General features: G+C 40.6%; 1 protein-coding gene across 1 annotated transcript in view; it reads right to left on the bottom strand.

The window, feature by feature from the left end:
* Positions 1 to 13541, bottom strand: part of ELOVL2 (ELOVL fatty acid elongase 2) — a 50478-nt gene extending 36937 nt beyond the window's left edge. The window contains exon 1 of the mRNA XM_009088706.4: positions 13470 to 13541. Coding sequence (XP_009086954.1) covers positions 13470 to 13472 — 3 coding nt within the window. The 5' untranslated portion in view covers positions 13473 to 13541. The remainder of the gene's footprint in view (positions 1 to 13469) is intronic.
* Between the last annotated feature and the right edge of the window lie 4793 nt (positions 13542 to 18334).

Here is an 18334-nt window from a genome sequence, read left to right as displayed (position 1 = left end):
CCCTGATGAGTTTTTTTAGAGAGAAGTTAATTCTGTTTTGGTTGCTTTCTTAATTGTCTGTTCAGCTCTTGTTGACTTTACAAGGCGTTGGGAAGGCAGATCAGTGTCAGAATTAATTTTACATCAGCAATGCGAAAGCCTGCACAGCTTAACTTACCTGCTTCCAAACAACTAGGCTTGATAGAGGATGCCCAACCAAACTGCATCTGAAGAACCAGTATACAATTTCACCTTATATAAGAGCAAGACAGCCAGCTGCACTTTGAGAAGCACAGGAAAATAATTCTACCAAAACAAAGGAGGCAATCACCCTTTTAAGGCTTTGGATTTACCAGATTGCTTAGTTTTGGAACAGAACATTCCCCAAATATGTACGGGGTGTAGAGTGTTTGCCCAAAATTTGCCACATGTGCTACTACACAGTTTTTGCAACAAAGATTTTGCATCCTACATTTAGACCCATACAATAAATAAGCCAGAAGGGCACAGGGAGCAAATGAAATGGTAGAGGAGAATTACAACAACAAGTTTATCCAGCAGCTCAGTTTTCTCAGTATGCCATATCGTGATAAATTTTTTTCTCACTATTTGCAGACAGATTTTGTTGCTGCTGAGAAGCTTATTCTATAAGTTAGTATAATGCATGCAGGACTTTATTTTGTGCTTTGAATACACAATTGATCATTTTTCTGGAGAAAGAAACAGGGACAAGCTGACAACGTATCCTTTTTAGTACTGTGAAAATCTCTTCATTTTCCACAGCAAACTTCCCGATATAAGATGAATAGATGCTCAGCCTCTGCACACGATCTCGTGGCTTGTTGGACAAAGAACCTTAAAAAAACCCCAAACTAAAACAAAATTCCCCCCCAAAAAACCCCAAAAGCAAGAGCTCTGCTTTTCCCACAATCCTGGCAGTGCAGGAGGACAAAGGGCACTCTATGCCAAAGAAGTAGGTTTCTTGGTTGCCGTCCCAGATGTCTGCAACTGTGTCCCCACGGCAGGGATTAATGTGCAAGGGACTGCCTGCCCCTCCTGATGGAGACAGGGGGATCAAAAAGGATTTTATAAAATGTGTTCCCTGGCTGGGGCTTTCCCCCAGTGAACAGTTTTGGCAGAGTTTCTTAATCAGCTCATACTGGTCCTGGGGGGTCCTCGGCTGCTGGCAGGGGAGACAAGGCAGGAGTATTTGAAAATCTGTGTGGGCAGCATTTCTAGTTCCTCTGGGCACACTTAAAAGTAGGGCTGTGTGTTTTTCTCTTTAAAAGACAAGAAATTAAATTAAAGTACTAAAATGTAAACATATAAAAATTAAATAAAGTGTTGAGGTGCTTTTTACATCTTGTAATCTTTGACAGGCAATTGTCAGCAGCCCTTCAGAAAACTCTAAGTCAAGAACTCAACTTGTAAAATATTAACTAAATAATTGCTTAATTCAGACTTTTTCCTGCAGTTTTAATTCCCTTTGTAGACACACTTTTGCCAAGGACAAGAGTGGTAGAAGATTGAATACAGCCTCTGAAGCATGTAAAAAAAAAGGAAAACTGTAAGAGATGATGGAAAAACTGACAGCTCCCTACATAATTGACATTTGTTTCAAACCAGTTACAAAGTTTCGTTGTCAGAATGTATGAATTAGAAGGCACTTCTAACATATAAAATTATACAAGTACTGTATGTAAGAAAATGAATGAAATGCAGCAGATTTTGTTTGCATCACTTAACCATGTACAGTACATGTAGGCAATATCTTATGGATTTGTGAAATTCACTAGTATCAATTTCATACGCCTGAAGTACTTTAAAGTTGCAATAGCTAGAGACTGTGCACAGAAGACTGTTTCAAATATTAAAGGTTCCATGCATAAACAGAAAATTGTAACAGAGGATACCTTATTTTTTCAGTAACAAAAAATGGCCCTGAAAATACTTTCATCCTCATGAGTGAAACAGTCTCAAGTGGATGCAATTATTTAACCGAACTCCTTATAAAGATACAGAAAAACTAAATCAGAGCTAAACATCTGTGGCATTTGAAGTACCATGAAAGCCACTGTGCAGGCTGGAGAGTTGGACTGCCATGCACTGGCTTCTCAGCTGTGCTTTCCCCTGGGCTGGGGATGACACTGCAGAGCTGTTGGCAGTGCTGGTTCTACAGCTGTTACCCATTTCAGATAAAGGGATTGGTTAATTGAAACTATCCAAACTGGAGCTCTTAAAATACACTGTACCAGCTTCATGTGAGCTGTGCAGGACAGTGACTGCAGCAAAGGAATGGTGCTGTGTGCCTGAGAGCTGGCACAGCTGGAACAAAAGGGTGTTCATATCTTTGGCTAGCTTTTGCAGTGACTTCTTTAGTATAGATCCCCCAAATCAAACCCCTTCTGCCCCGCATTTTTACTGAACTGAGCCACCAAGTTCTTGTTCCCATAAATCTACACAATCTAGAAGGTAAAGTCATATTTTCAAGCTTTTCACTGTAACAGTAAAACCAGAATTATATTTAAAATGAATGCCTCTAAATGAAGATTTTTACTGACCTCTGTAAATTCAGAAAGTTGAGAAAGGAACAAAATGGGATTAAAACCCACAGAAGCACATCTATAATAATGCTTATTATTATTATAAGTTTGCTTTTTTCCCCCCCAAACCCCCTACTGATTGTCTTATTTATACATTAAATCTACTAAGATGAATTTTGCCCAGCTGTTTTTCCTTTGTGGAAAATTGCACCTATAAACACTTAGTCAAACTGGGCTAAGTACCTGCCCAGAGGAAATAGTTACCCTGATACATACTCTGTCTAACTTGCTCAAGTTGTTGAATTATACAAGGACATTAAACCAGGGCAAGTACCCATCCCCCTGCTCCTGGAAGAAGCAGAAGATTTAGGAGGGGGCATGTCCATAGCACAATTATAACCCAACACATGATGGGTAAATTCCATGCTGGCTGCTGGAGAGACCAGCAGAGTTCCACATGGATGTAACAGTCCCCTTGGCCAGACTCACTGGACCCCCCTGCCAGCAGTGGAGCACTTGTATCTTAATTTGTATCTTAAGTGTATTTTAATTTCTCTTCAAAAACAGGGAATGAAGGAGCCTGACAAGGTAACTAAGTTTGAGGTATGTGTGTGCATGTTTTCTATCTGTTGCTCTCCATGCAGGGACGGTAACATAGGTCAGGTTGTATCCTGCTTTAGCCACATCCTTAAAAGTACCAGCACTCAGCCGCTCTTGTTCTTACAGCTTGAGTGAAGGAGACCTGGGTGTGTTCTTTTGCCCACTAGAGAAATGTTTTTCCTTGGTTTGCAGTCACTTGCCATGCCATTTCTTTGGGTAGTTTCTGCCCAAATGGATAGGGCCTTTCCTGAGCTATTTATAGGAATGTAAGTTGGAAAAGGTGAAAGAAAAGAATTTGAAGGAGGGGGAAGTGTTTGTAGCATGCTGCTGAGGATTAGAGAGTTCACATCCCAGCTTCTAAGGTTTCAGCCTTAATCTTCCAACACATGCAAAGCCTTTCAATTTCACTTTGAGGTCATTACCCGTGGTCAAAACTGTCTAACTGCTGTGTGACAAATGTGGGCACAAAACTCAGTACAGGAAGCTTTTCAATTTGGAGTCTAAATTGCTCTGGGAAAGAAGCATAACGTTTTTGGTAAAAATACCTACTTCTAAAATCTGTGCCTTAGATTTTAAATCAAGTAGATTTCAAGCTTGTGAGTTGTAATAGACATTTATCTCCTAATTTATCATTTGATGGTAGATACCATTTGACAGTAACTGCTGACTGAAAGAAGAAAAGTAAAACCCAAAAAAATCTGAAGGGTAATCATGTCACGATATCTAATAATATGTAAAGCAAACATGACTAGAAAATATGCAGTACTTCAGTGGGTATTGCTGGTCTTGCAATACATCTTGTGCCTTTGTAATTATGCCCAGTATTAGAAGATCAGCTTTCTTGGTGGAGGCTTTTCACACAGCTAGCTTTCTTCAGCATTCAGGAAGATCATCTGATAGGATCAGCCTAAGCTGACCTGGACAGTCAAGTGCCCCTGAAGTTGGGAATTTCCATGTGCCGTAACAGCTCCACGAGAGCTCTGCACCGCAGTGGCTGTCACACCCATCCAGACTGAATGAATTGCTCCTCAGAAGAAACAGCCATTATAAAGATAGACATAATTTGGAAAAATTTTGGTTCCATTGAGAGTTAAGCATCAATGAGGCTCTGTAGTGGACAGATAGCAGGTGAGAGAAAAACAGAGTTGCTGGCAAGGTCAGCTTGAAGTATCTGAGACCTGATATACATCACATGCCCTGATCAAGTACCTCTTTCCAGAAAACGAATATCCTCACCAGCTTAGGTTTCCAAGAAGGATAAGCATCAGTTCTTACTTTGCATCATATGTGCGTTGTTAGGAATAACTATTTGAAGATATGAAAATTTCTTACAAGTTAGGAATAACTATTTGAAGAGAAGACAATTTCTTACAAGTAAAGACAATAAATACATTTGTTTTACAGGAGAAATTAAAACCAGCACTGATGGCACTTGTAGATGATTTAAGTTTCAGTACAGATAACCTTAAAACAGATAAAATGAGAACCTTCTGTACTCAAAAAAAACCCCCAACTAAAGGAGAAAAACCACCTAGCAGACACAGAATAATTGTTTGCTGGTGAATTGCATTGTCTGAAAGAGTGGTAAAGGTAAAAATGGTAAATCTAGTCATTTATTATCATACAGTACTAAGATGTTTCAGGTAAAAAAACAGTGTTAAGAAGCTTTCCCCTGGAAAATCAACTATAGCAAGAAATATATATCTCTGTTTAAGCAATCTATAAATGTGGTGAGGGAGTAAATGTGTGACAGTTTTGAGAATTAAGTAAGCAGGTAAAATAAAAGAAATCCAAGTATCACTGATTTTAAAGAAAATCCATCTATTTAGAATTATTTCTTTTATGAAGGCTATAAGAAAGAAAGCAGAAGGTGATGTCTGAGGATGTCCTCTGGTACTCTCCCCAGCTAGGAATTAACATTGTGTTATTTGAGGGTTCTAATTGAAATCAAAAGCTCCCCTCATTCTGACTGAGCATATGTTTCTCTCCTAATTTAAATTCAGTCACCTGCAGTATTAACCTGAGGAGCTGACCAGCTGTATATTCATCAAAATATATCCTAAACTGGCTTATGGAGTCAAATGCATGATCATTTCAGGTAACAAATTCTCAAACCTCATCTAATGCTGGATGGATGAAGGAAGTGTCACAGGTATTTAATAATCTCATGTTGCTTTCTACTTTGTTACTGAGTTCAGTGTTATTAACTTACACTGACTCATCATTTGAATAATATTCCATCCTCTTTGCTTAAACAACCACCTTATTGCATCCAATAAAAAGCTCTGAGAATTACACTTACACCAGTGTCTTATCAGTGCTGTTCATATTAGGAGGTGGAACAGTGGGGGGATGCCTCTGTAAAAGAAGCAAGAACACATGAACCCCCAAATTTCCTGAAGACCAAGGGACTAGCATGGGTTTTTTGTTTTCAGCTGATCAGGATGTTCCTTATCCTATTGAGCACTCAGGACCTGTTAGGTTTACTAAGTGCTTGCTGTATGCATGTCAAGCTTCAGCAAGACCTGAGGTTTAACAAGCCAGAGTCTTGAAATACTCACACTCCTTTAAACTCAGGAAAAAACATCTGGGGGAGAAATGGGACAGTGCTGTCTTGTTTCCCTTCTTCACCTGTCTTAATGATACTGCTCTCTATCTTGGCTTTCAACTTTGTACCTTTCCATCAAAACACTTTCTGATCTGAATTCTGACATCTCCCAAAGGTGTCTGGCAAACAGAAGAAAATTACTTCCTGACTGATGAAAAAGAAATTATTTTGTGGAAAAAAAAAAATCTATTAAATGTAGTCCTGGAGGGATATTTTAGTTATACCAGATTTGAAATAAAATTCTACTGCTAATTTAGTGAATGGAAAATGGGAGAAAATGATGGTTCTTTTTCTTCAGGTAGGTTATGAGAGATATTTTTTAGTTTTTATTTAAGTTATTGTAATCAAAATAACTCTTACCTAGCCTTTTATCTTTGAAAGATTTCTGCAGATACTATTAAAATGCAGGCTTACAAAGTCTACAGCAGTAAGGAAGAATAACTGCATTGAACCCAAAAGGTTTTCATTTCAGTTTTCACTGAAATGGAGAGGTATTTCTATTTTGCTGAACAAGAGAGCTAAATGCTACCTCTTCTGTTGCCTTGCACAAATTGCCAGTTTTAAAGACAAGTTTCAAATGTGTTTCAGCACCAAGAAATCACAACCTGTATCTCAGCTTTCAAAGGAGAGCTTGAAGATCTGTGATGCTTTTGCCACATATTAAAAAAAAATCTTAGATAGAATATGTAACTAAATTTCTGCCTGAAAAAAGAGCCCTGGAAATTAATAAGAATGCTATAAAACTAGAGATGTGATGTACTTAATTTTTCTCGTTCTGGGGAGGGACTGATTGAGCAGTTCTTTCTCATAGTTCCTAATCACCAAGCTGCCAGATAAAGCCAATAGCTCCAGTGTTTCAAGATGAAAAATTTCCAATGTTGCTTTTAAGGGTGAATCCAGATTCTTCTAACACATTTTTCAGTGGATGAACCTAATTTTTGGGAGAAGATTTGGATTTCTTAGGTAACTCACATAAATAAGATGTCTGCTACTTGGAGAGTGATGATTACTGCTGGTTGGAAGACATCTCTCATTTCTGCTTTCAGTGGCAGCAGGAAGTGGGAAGAAGAAAGGAACCTACAAAGACTTTGCTAATCTGAACTGGTTTCTGATACACTTGTTTTCTAAGTCTTTGATTTTTCCTTTTCCTCCATTTACTTCAAAATATGGAGATTTTTCTGGCTTCATGCATACTTTTCTGTCAGTATTAAAAGATATGCCTTGGAAAGAAGTCAAGTCAAGGTAAGTGAGTACTCCTAGGTAAGAAGGGCTGATTTTAAGATTTAAATCCACAGTACAGTCTGGTGTAACAGCAAAGCAACACTGAAATGCTACCTTAGGGAGACACATAATATAACAGCTGAGAGGACAGATGCAGCTGGTTCTAAAATATATCCCATTGCATGGGATATTTTTCATATCACACAAGCATCTGAATTTGGGGAGGAGGATAATTTTGAGTAGCCAGTCACAATGCAAATGGTGTAAATTACTTAATACATAAAGATATTTTAATAATAAATTGACAAGCATATGAATATAAAAACATATAAAGACTTAATGATTTTTACCCCTGGAATTGGACTACTGAAAAACTCTGAAAGAAATTACACCATGTGCACAGTAAAACATGGTTCTGGCACAAATACCAACTCCTATCAGATCAGAACTTGCACAACCTTACAGGTAATCTTTTAAACTCCAGCAGAAGTGACTTGGCCGGCTGTAGCCAGCAATGGGAGAGAAAGCAGGTGCGGACAGTAACATTCAGAACTGCCTTACCAAGAAACCTGCCAATTCCCTGACAAGGAAATCACTCTCAAAAAGTTTGCCAACCATTTATTCCTTGCCAATTTGAAGGCACTTTGCTTTTTGGAACAGTTTAATCCATGCTTACAGAAAAATGCAAGAAACAGTCTCGTTTTACTTCTCGTTGGACGTGAAAATGCAAGTGTAATATAAGGAAATAAGGAAATAGAAGCTGATGTCTGCTTTCCAAAGTGTCACTTGGGAACACAAAACAACAATTAAAGAAGGAAATATCTTCTTCTATAAACTAGTCCTTAACTTTTTTGTTTTTCTTCCTTCCATTTCTCCTTCAAATCCTGGAGGGCAAAACCCTGTATTTCAAATGCTAATTCATGTTTTGGACTTCAGTCATGTTGAAAGAAGATGGCACAAGGAGAAGAAAGGAAATGACAGTTGATTTTCAAGCTTAATAAGGAAGAAAACAGAGGATATGGAAGTCCTCTTATGTGTCCTCCTCCAAAACAATTCTAAATTTACCTCTTTTAAAATTCTAAATAAACCCTAATGAACTCCAAGGACACCTCTTCTTAAAATTGTACAAAACACAGACAACAGACCGCTGTCTGCTGGCACAGGATAAGAGGGTGCACAAGCTAATTAGCTCCCTTTCTCCATCAGTCCCAACAGTGGGTATCCTAGAGTTTAATCCACACATAACTGGAATTTTAAAGCCCAGACTCTTAAACCCGTTGCACCATGGAAACACCCAGAGCGACACTTTCCTCAGCAGAAAAATGCTAATGACTGTGCTGCATGGTAATGCCCTAATGATAGAAAATGTCTGTAAACTGCCTCAGTTATTGTCACCTAGAGGAAATAACAACAGCTGCAGACTTTTTATCATGTGTGTAAGTCAGTCCCCCTGTTAGGCTGCTGTACCACATTGTATTTGCTGGCTAAAAAGCTTCAGGAATGGTGACTACTGACTAGCATCCTGTAGGAAATTCTTTAAGAACTAGGAAAAGAATGGTTTGGTTGTGGGTCCTAATGCTTGGGATTAGGACATTTATTTGAAACTTGGTTACCCTACTTCTAATTTCCATTTCTTGCTGTGATTGGTTTTCAAATGATGACACAGAATATGAACTATTTCTTGCTTCATTTCCATATCTGTCCTCCTTAGGGTGAAAAAAATCAAAATCTCTCCAAGCAATGATGAAAACTTAATGATCTTAATTTTTTAATCTTTAATTACATATCTTTGTATACAAATTTCTACCAGAGATGGTTTGATTTCCTTCACTATGGGAAGCTGACCTTTATCACAGTCAGTTTTGACTGAAAAAAAGGAAATTGAGGGCAGTTTAAAAGTCATTACCTAGATGAACTCAATATTTAAAATTATCACTCTGTTCTTGTTAGACTGACATCAACAGAGTGTACTTCCAGTATTAATGCCAATATAATGTAGTTATTTCTTGAAGATGTAAAGAATTCTAATTACACTCCTAAATCTGAATTTAACTATTTCTCAAAAACCTAAAGTGGCTTTTGTGGTTAGTTAGGTAGATTAGATGCCCAACAGAAGTCATAAATATTCACTTCATTCATATTGTACTCTACTTGTCAACTGTGCAGCAGTCCCATGGGTAAAGATACAGTCAGTGTGGCCCGTGAATTTAGCATATGAGAAGGCAAGCCACGGAGGGTTTATCCAGATAATGGATTTACAAGCTCTACAGTCAGGCTCTCACAAATTGGCTGAATAATTTGGTGTGCTCAAAGTCTGAAGTGTGGCATTTATAATGTGACAAAGCTGCATGTCCTGGGGTGTTTCTTCTCTGTTACAGCTGGGCAATCCTCCTTGTACCTTTCCACCACTGCCTCACCAGGCAGGTTCATCCCAGCAGCTCTCTGGCTGGAACAAGCAGTTGTACACTTGATTCCATCCTCATAACTTCCCTCCCTTCTCCGTTACCTTCTTTAATTACAAATCAGACTGCACTTGTGACATATTATTTTATCATTGAATATAGATTTCAGACTCTGTTTGTATGATGCTTAATAATGTCTCACCTTTTAAATCAGTTTTACAGGCAGTGTTTAACAAAACTCTCATACAGCATGACATGAAAGTATCAGGAAGAATTATAATGTTATTCTATTTATTTACACTTGAATTTTGCTTAGATCAGGGAATAAATCAGCCTTTATACTTGTCTTACTTTGGACTTTACTAATGCCTTAAGAAAATACTATTGCAGGTTATTTTCCCAACTTTTGATTGAGTCAGAGGTTCAAATTTAAAGTGTTTGCCTATGATTAACCTTTTTCTTCAATAAAGTCAAGAGATGCTATAAAGTTAAATGAATGTAAAATCAAATTCCTGATGAACAAGAGGATTGTGCTTTTTTTCACAGATCAGACTGCTTGTAATGAAGATACAATGATCAGTCTTCAAGAATCAGAGGATCTTCCTAGAGATGAGAGGGATCAACACCAAGGGCATGCAGGTTTTTGTAAGCAGGCATGTGTAGCTATGCAAATGGACTCTTACTTCAGTGGACTCTTACTTCAGTTCCTGGAAGTTTTTTTCCCTTATCAATTCCACCATGTGCAAAAGGATTCAGTGTCTCTTCTTGAGTTTCTATGCAAGTAGAGCCTATCTGTCCTGTTTTATATGCAGCTTCTCAGCATGTTTTCTCATAGCCTATTGATTCTGTGTCAGCTGGCAAACCCCTGCCTTCCTGCTCTGGTTCTGGATGGCAGGGCTGCTGCAGTCCATTCTCTCTTCACTCTGCTGGAGCTGGAGAGATCTTGTGGGTGCTGTAGCACTGGATGTTGTGACATCAGGTATTTGTGCTGAGCTGATCTCTGTCTGCTGAAAAACATTTTCTTACAATTTGTGTGACACTGTTCAGGGGCTAGAACATTGTCTTTGCAATCCTCTTCCTCAGGCAGTATTCAGAGAAACTAACAAACACCAATGGACAGTGAGATGGGTTTATTTAGGCTACAGCCAACAAAGAAGAGGCATTTTTTTGTTCTCTCTAGGGCTCTTTGCATACATTCTGCCATCAGTGTATGCCCATATCAAGGTCCATATCCTGATTTGGTGACCATGACGCTTATGAATGCTTAGAAAAGTTAGGTGTCTTTCTGTGTTGACTTCAGATTACAGGGATATCAAAGGCTCTGAAGGAAAAGCATATTCTAGCTTCTGTCTCTCCCTCTACCACTGGATTCTTGTAGAGGTATAGATACTGGCAAAGTATCTATAATATCTAAATACAGTCCTCATGTTTATGCTTACCTTAGTGCTACCTAGTATCTTTGTAAGCATAAGTTGCCATGACTGTGCAATGTTATACACCCTCTTACTCCATGAAAGTGGGATTTGACCCCATGGAAAATACACTGACAAATCAAAATGTCTAATCGGTTTAAAGTTCAAGGGTGCAGCCAAATCCTGAGCCAGTGTAATTTGACCTAGATTCACTGAAGCAAGGAGAGCTGCAGTGAACTACAAAAACAGAAGAACCAAGCCACTGTGGTTGCCCTCATACGGTGACGATGATGAGGAAATACTTAATCCTTTACAATGGCAGTGGTTTGCTGCTTCAGCAAAATGTAGTTTCAAAACAAACAAACAAAAAGGTTTTCTTATGCAACTTTCTACAAATAATAGTGATTATTGAACATCCAGGATGCTGAAAAAAACCTCTCAGTTGAGTTTAAAGGACACTAGCAACATAGGCCTGCTTATCTGTATGTCTATACAAGTGAAGGGAACGCTCAATCAATGTTCCCACCACCTGGGCCAAAAATCTGTTTGTCCTACCTTTGCTCCTGATACCTTTGGTAGTATTCTCTGATGTCCCCATGACCCCCTGCCCCAAAGCTCCAGGTCCACCTAGAAATCAATGCACTGTAACTTTTAACCCTGGATTAGCATCATGGCAACAGCTTTCATCAATAGCTCAGGTATTTGTTTCAGTAACTATTATTCCAAGGACACTCTTTCCAACTTTCAGAGCAAAAGTAACCTTCAGCCTTTATACTACATCAAGGACTTTTTCAGATTGGCAATTCTTTCTTCAGAATGCCTTTATGTATGAGTAACAAAGCTTGGGAAATGTCAGCAACTTTTGAACACTAAGATTACTGGACATACAGAAGAGCAAAATTTGCTAATCCAAACCCACATGAATGGCGACTTCTGGTTATTGCTTCCAGCCATTTCAAGAAAAATGTCAAGGTTAATTGGACAGCTCTAGGAACCAGAAAGAACAGGTTAAGGGTAGGTCTCAGCTATCATTTCCATTGGTAAAAGGTTGCCAATGCCTATGTTACCAACTAATCCTTCCTTGATTTGCACTAGTATAACTGACTTCATCTCAGTCCTGGAAGGAATCAAAATTAATCATTTTAACTCGTTCAGAGTATTTTACCTTTTTTCCAGCTGCCTCAGTACTCCTGAGCACCTGGGTATTACCTGTACCAATTACTGATAAATAATGTACATTACCTTCTGCAACACAAGGTATCTTTGTAACCTTCTTCCTCTGCCACAAGGAAGACATCATCAATGGCTGGTATTAACTTAGGCTTTGTGTAGCTATGGCAATTTAGTCATAGCTTTTGTGTTTATATTCCAAATTAATAGAAATACAATTATGTCACTTTAATGGGGCTCAGGCAGCATACACTACTGCTCCATTTCAGGTGTTTTCAATAGGGTCTTCTTAAATCTATCATCCCAAGGTGGAGTTGGTGACAAATAAAATACACAGGAGAAATGGATTCAGACTGACAGGAGGCGGACACATGGCTTTTAGAAAGAAGACTGAAGTTAATTCATAGAATGACTATTTGAATATTCTTCATGTCTGGATTTATGGGGGAAGGAAGGGTCCAAACTGATTTTTGTTCAAGGAAGGCAGAATTTACCACGTGATGCAAAGATTTTTTTGGGGGGGCAAAATAAGTATTTTTGTTGTTAAATCATATAAAACAAAAACTAGGCTCTGTTGTTAATTGTGTTTCAAGCTTCTGATACAATAAGCTTTGCCAAATTATTCATCCCAATGTGCCTCAAAATTTAAGGCTGCAAAACACATCTTTGATAGTGTCCTACTTTGTAAGGTTGGCAGTCTGCTTAACGCATTGCTGTTTATAAACAGGATGAGCCCCTTTGGGAAAGTTACTATGACTGCAAAGACACAATGTGCTATGGGGAATCGGCATTGCTCGCTAAATAGGTGACTTCATTGTTCCACTTTAGCTCTTTTAAATGCCAAACTAGAATCTAAAACTCCATTGTTCATTCATTGCATGGAAAAAAAAAAAAAAAAAAAGAGGAAGTGTTCCACTACAGATAGCATGGCTAAAGCAAGAGCTTCTGTTAAGACAACAAATTAACGGGACTAATCGGTTTATGTAACACGCTCAAACGCACCTCGGAGTAGAGCAGAATGCACCTGCTCGGAGCGGGGCAGGGCGCAGGGCAGCCGGGGAGATGGATGCTCAGGGGCTCTGCATCTCTTGCTCCCTCTCTCCATCCCTCCCTCCACCCAGGACTGCGTTCCTCCACGTGCCTATCCCCGCACACCGCCCGGCTCCCCGCGCTGCGCGGGTGCCCCCGGGGCTCCCGCTCCCCCTTCCCTCTTTCCCAGCTCCCTAAGGGTCCTTCTGTCCCTCCCTCCTTCCCTACAATGCCAAAGCTCAGCCGCTCGACCCGACCCGCGCCGGAGGCTCGAGTGCCTCGCGTGGGGGCTGGGGGCATCTGAGGCCATGCCCCCCCTTTTCCCCCGAAAAATCGCACCCCGAACGTGGCCCGTAGGAGCGGGAAGAGCGGCGGGGGAGCACGGAGGGCGGGCAGCGGGGGCTCTCCGCCGGCCCCGGTGGAGCGGGGGGCAGGGAGGAGAGGGGCAGCGGCGGCCCGGGGGGATGCGAGCGTGTGCGGGGAGGGGACGCAGGGGGACACTCACCATGGCGGCGGAGCGGCAGCACGGCGCTGTCCAGGGTATCGCCGGGCTCGGCGCGGCTCTGCAGGCGCGGCCCCCGCGCCCGCCCTATAAGGCACCGCCTTCTCCCGGCCCCGGCGCGCCCGCCCCCGCCGGTGAGGGCGGGCACGGGGCAGGAGGGAGGGCCGGGGCTCCGCCGAGGGCGGGCAGAGCATAGCGGAGCGATGGGGAGGCGGCGGGGAGCAGGATGCGAGCAGGGGGAGAGGCTGTGCGGTGCTGTTCCATCACACACCCAGCTGTCACGGCAGATGGTGGCCGTTTCCCTTTGTTAGAATCCACCCTGTCGGGAAGATTCAATTCTCTGTCGGGCCACTTTGGGAGCAGGCAGGGTCACTGAATCTGTTGCATTCAACTTGGGTTTGGTTTATGGCCCAGCACTCGTATTTACAAGCTGAACTTCTCTAACCTGAAGCCCTGAATTCTGCACACACTGTGCCAAAGTGAGATCCACCACCTAATGGTTACCGGTTGGTCTCAATTACCTGGGAGGTCTCTAAATGATTCCATCATTCCAACAGTAGCATCTCCCAGGAGATTTGTCTGTTAGGGAGGGACTGCTAAAAAAATGTTTAGGCTGGCTAGGAAGGAAACAAAAATCACACAGAAGAGGAGCTACTGATCCCATCACAACTCATCCTCTGATACACAATAGAAAAAGAGTCAGGGAAGGAAGTGGCTTTGTGTTTGGTGCAACAAGCACAAAATCTCACACCTTCAAAACTCATTCTTGTTCCAAGTGGTAATAAAGCCTTACAGCTACTATAAAACATTTATTTAAACTGTCAAAGTTGGTTGAAAATTTCCCTGCTTTTAATAAATAAATCAAAATAATATTTCTTAAAAACTATTACTAATTTCATTTTTATTTTTATTTTCTAAATGAAAATTTGTCAAGAAATTACATATCCATACATGCACTTCCATAGCTGCCTTCTCATTTCTGTGTTCATAGTTTGGTTGACCAGAGCTCAGAGATGTGTTTCCATCTCAGTGGGACAAACAGTGGAAATAAGGCAAAGAGAGCATGCGTTGAACAGGACTGGTGTCATCTTCACAAACTAAAGTGTACTTGATGAACAGACATGCTGTATCTGTCCAAAATGTAGCACTGATGTTCTGGAATTTGACATTTCCTTCCTGATCGGCTCTTTGTCCATGTGCTACTTCAGCCCTTGCTTTCTCTTGGATCCAGACACAGAGGTCCACCAAAGGCAGTGAGGATGGTGATTTTCCCAGGGCTGCCTGCCCAGAAATGATACTGCCAGGAGATTCATGTGAAAGCGTGTCCTTATGTAATTTCTAACCCACTTTTACAGACACAAATTTGTTTGCTCAAGCTTCCAAATTCCAGCATGTTAGTCCAAACTAACTGCCCCAATTTCTGAGGTTGACCTGCCAACCTTTCCCTTACTTCACCTTTTCCATAGTATATTCATTTAATTTTTTGTGCATCATTACAAACCATCTTGAAATACTGAGGAGAAATACTTTCTATAACTATTTTTTCCCCAGAGAAATTTTTTCCTAAATGGAAAATTGTCCTCTTTGTCTAAAAATCTTGTCACTTTTTAGGTGCTGTAGAGCGAGGAACAGTTTGGAAGCTGACTGACAGAGGAACATAAAAGTGATCCAGTACATTGCAATGTTTTGGCTTCACAGTTTTTTATTCCAATTTCTTTATAGTCCAGAATAATCTGGGTTACTGTGTCTAGCCAAATCTAGACCTAAGAATATGGCAATACAAGGTATTTTTGTCTTTATTCTTGTTATTCTTTGTCTAAAACAGAAAGGAAACCTATGTTCAAGCTTGGTAAAGATATCACATTTCTAATTTATTCAGTTCCTTGTTCCTGACACATTATATTCATACTAATTGATAGTTTTCTTCCTTAACTAGTTTCCTTCTACAGTAGCAATTTTCTTTTTAGAAAAACAATAGTGTCTCCAGTGAAGAACAAATAGGATTCTAGTGGCATCTCAGAGAAGCTGTAATAGCATTATGGATATTTTTAACACCTCTCTAATGACCTGAATTTGGAGATTTAAGGGCTGTGGCAGGATTTCTATTCATCTGTTTTGTAGGAAGAGTGATGCCATGCATTTAGTTGGATCCCAGGCACTAAGCAGAGCAGACCTCTGCCAGCAAGCTTTCAGTGATTGTTGAGCAGCAGATTGTCCTGAGAAAAAAGGCAGAAAAATAAATTGACATATGGACAAATAGACTTGCCTAGTTCCAGCTGAAATTCCCTGAAAACTGGCAGAGTAAAAAGAGGCAGTTTAAACAGCACTTCATTCTGGGGAAATGCTGTTACACAACCACCACTGTACAAAGTGCAACACCACAGGGAGTTAGTTTGAGCACTGCTGGTCTAGGGGTGGTTCTAGGTTGTACTTTATCACAAACTACCTAATTTACAGAATCACAGACTGGTTGAGGTGGGAAGGGACCTCTGGAGATCATGTCATCCAGTCAGCCTGCTCAGGCAAGGTCTCCAACAGCCAACTGGCCAAGGTGGTGTCCAGCCAGGTTTTGGATATCTCTGCATCTTAGGAAAAGCACCTTTGAGTTGCAATGACTTCAGAGCTGACAGATCCCACTGGGCTTACAGCTCAGTAGGAAACAGGGTGGACAAGGTATCACTGATCAGTCAACGACCAGCAATGCTCAGCTCCCACTAAGTTTCAATCAGCAGGAAAAAGTTTTAGTTCAGGAAAGAAAAGTCTTTCTGTCTCACATTACCATGTCACCTACTAGCAGTCACTGTTCTTGACCTGACTATGACCTCTTCCAAAACTCAGGACATGCCTGTTTCACAAAAGTGTTCTGCCAGCAGCCTCTATCTAATTCACTGGCAAAATGTCTCTTCTGTCTCTGAGCATCTAGCTCAGATGAAAGAGGATATTTTTCTTCTGTTATCCATTCTTTTGCTAATTTTTTGGCACAGAACAATGGCTATGTACCTGCAAATTTTGATTTTGCTAGTGACACCATGGGGAGTTACAAGGTCAGTGTGACAGAATTTTATAGAATCATAAAATGGGTTGGAAGGGACCTTAGAGTTCATGCAGTTCCAAGCTCTCTGCCATAAACAGGGGCACCATTCTTTAGAACAGCTTGCTCAAGGCCCCATCCAACCTGGACCTGGGCCCTGCCAGGGCTGGGGCATCCACAGCTTCCCTGGGCAACCTGTTTCTGTTCCTTGCCACCCTCACAGTAAAGAATTTCTTCTGTGTATCTAACCTAAATATCTTCTCCTTCAGTTAACTTTTGTTAATTTTTGTTCATTTTATTTACTCAAAACTGTCAGTGATGAAACTGCATGCAATCAAATCTGAGTAATCAGGCTGAATTGAAAATTTGGAAGTTTGTTCCCTTGTTTTCTCTGGTATGGTTAGCTCTTTCTAAATGTTATTTTCAGCTTTGAAACTACAGCTGGTGTAATATGTCCATAAAGCTAATGCCTGCATTAAATTGCCAGCTGCAAGCAAGTAAAATAAAAACTAAGTCAAAATAAATGTATTCAGGCAGAAGCACTGAATTGAGCAATTGTGGAGCTCTGAAGTTTTTGTAGTAAATATTTTGTTTTAGCACCCTCTCTCGGACACAAACCATCACTGCTGGTGTTTACCCATAAAAGGCTTGGCTAAAGCGGGAAAGCATTTGCAACAGGAAAAGTGCTTGGCTGCGGTCACAGATACAGCTTAGTTATGTATTTTTGTATTCTATAAATTAACGTAAGTAGAATTTTCTCATCCCTCCTAGGCTTATCATCTTTATACAAATAGTCTGTGCTGTTCATTCAAGTCAGCCAAGAGCTGGGAAGAGCATGAGGACTCCAAAGCAAATACTGAAGGAGAGTTGTTACGAAAGACCATAGCTCCTCGCTGTCTGCATGTCTCCTGTGAGGAGCCTGCTGGCGTTAACTGCTGTGAATTGAGGATCAGCCTGAATGTTCTCTCTTACAGCCACCACTATTTGGCGTTAGGGTAGCTTGTGGAGGTCTCAGCTTGGAACCACGGTCTCGCTGTGTACTACATCCAAGAGCTCACAGTGTCGTGAGTAACATTGTATCGCAGAGAGAAAGGGGTGGGAGGAAGCTGTTTCTCTGTATTCCCACCCTGGGAAAAGAGAAGTGCGTTAATGCCAAAAGAAAATCAGCAGTGGGAAGGTCAATGAGTATATTCTGAAGAGCAGAAGGGGCTACAATTTGCACCTTCTGCATGAACCATTACTACCTGCCCGGCTTCTGGGGTACAACTGACAGGCAGTCAAGTTCCTATACATTATTTTGGCTCCAATAGTTGATATGGTTGCCAATTACCTTCAGAGATACTATATGTGCCAAGAGAAGGCTTAAAAATTAGGACACTGTAGAACAAAAACTGCCTGGATTACTTTAACTTGCTCTTCCTGCCCACATTCATTTTCCTAAGCCTTATTTGCAATAACAGCCTTCAGCAACACTCCCACTTCATCAATGCAGGGTGCGGATGGTAATAAACAAACAGGAGGCCATGAATGATGCAAGGATCTGGAAAAGAGAAAAAAAAAACCAAAACCAAAACCACACCAAACTTAAGTGGCTGAAGTACTTTTTCAGGACAAGAATAAATGCCTTATATAAAATAATTTCTATATTGTTTACATATATATTTTGACAGCTAGTTAATGATTTCATTCTTCCTTCTGATGTCTCCCTCTAGGTAACCAAGTGTGGGTTTGTTGAAGTGCTGAGCACTTGCAGCAAGACCCGACATCAGCAAAAGCTGTGCTACAAATAAAGGGAGGCAGGAGATTTTCCCCATATGCCAGCTCAAAAGCAGGCCAG

The sequence above is a fragment of the Serinus canaria genome, chromosome 2, assembly GCF_022539315.1.
Source record: "Serinus canaria isolate serCan28SL12 chromosome 2, serCan2020, whole genome shotgun sequence".
In the NCBI taxonomy this organism is placed as follows: Eukaryota; Metazoa; Chordata; class Aves; order Passeriformes; family Fringillidae; genus Serinus; species Serinus canaria.
This window is presented reverse-complemented; position numbering and strand designations above follow the sequence as displayed.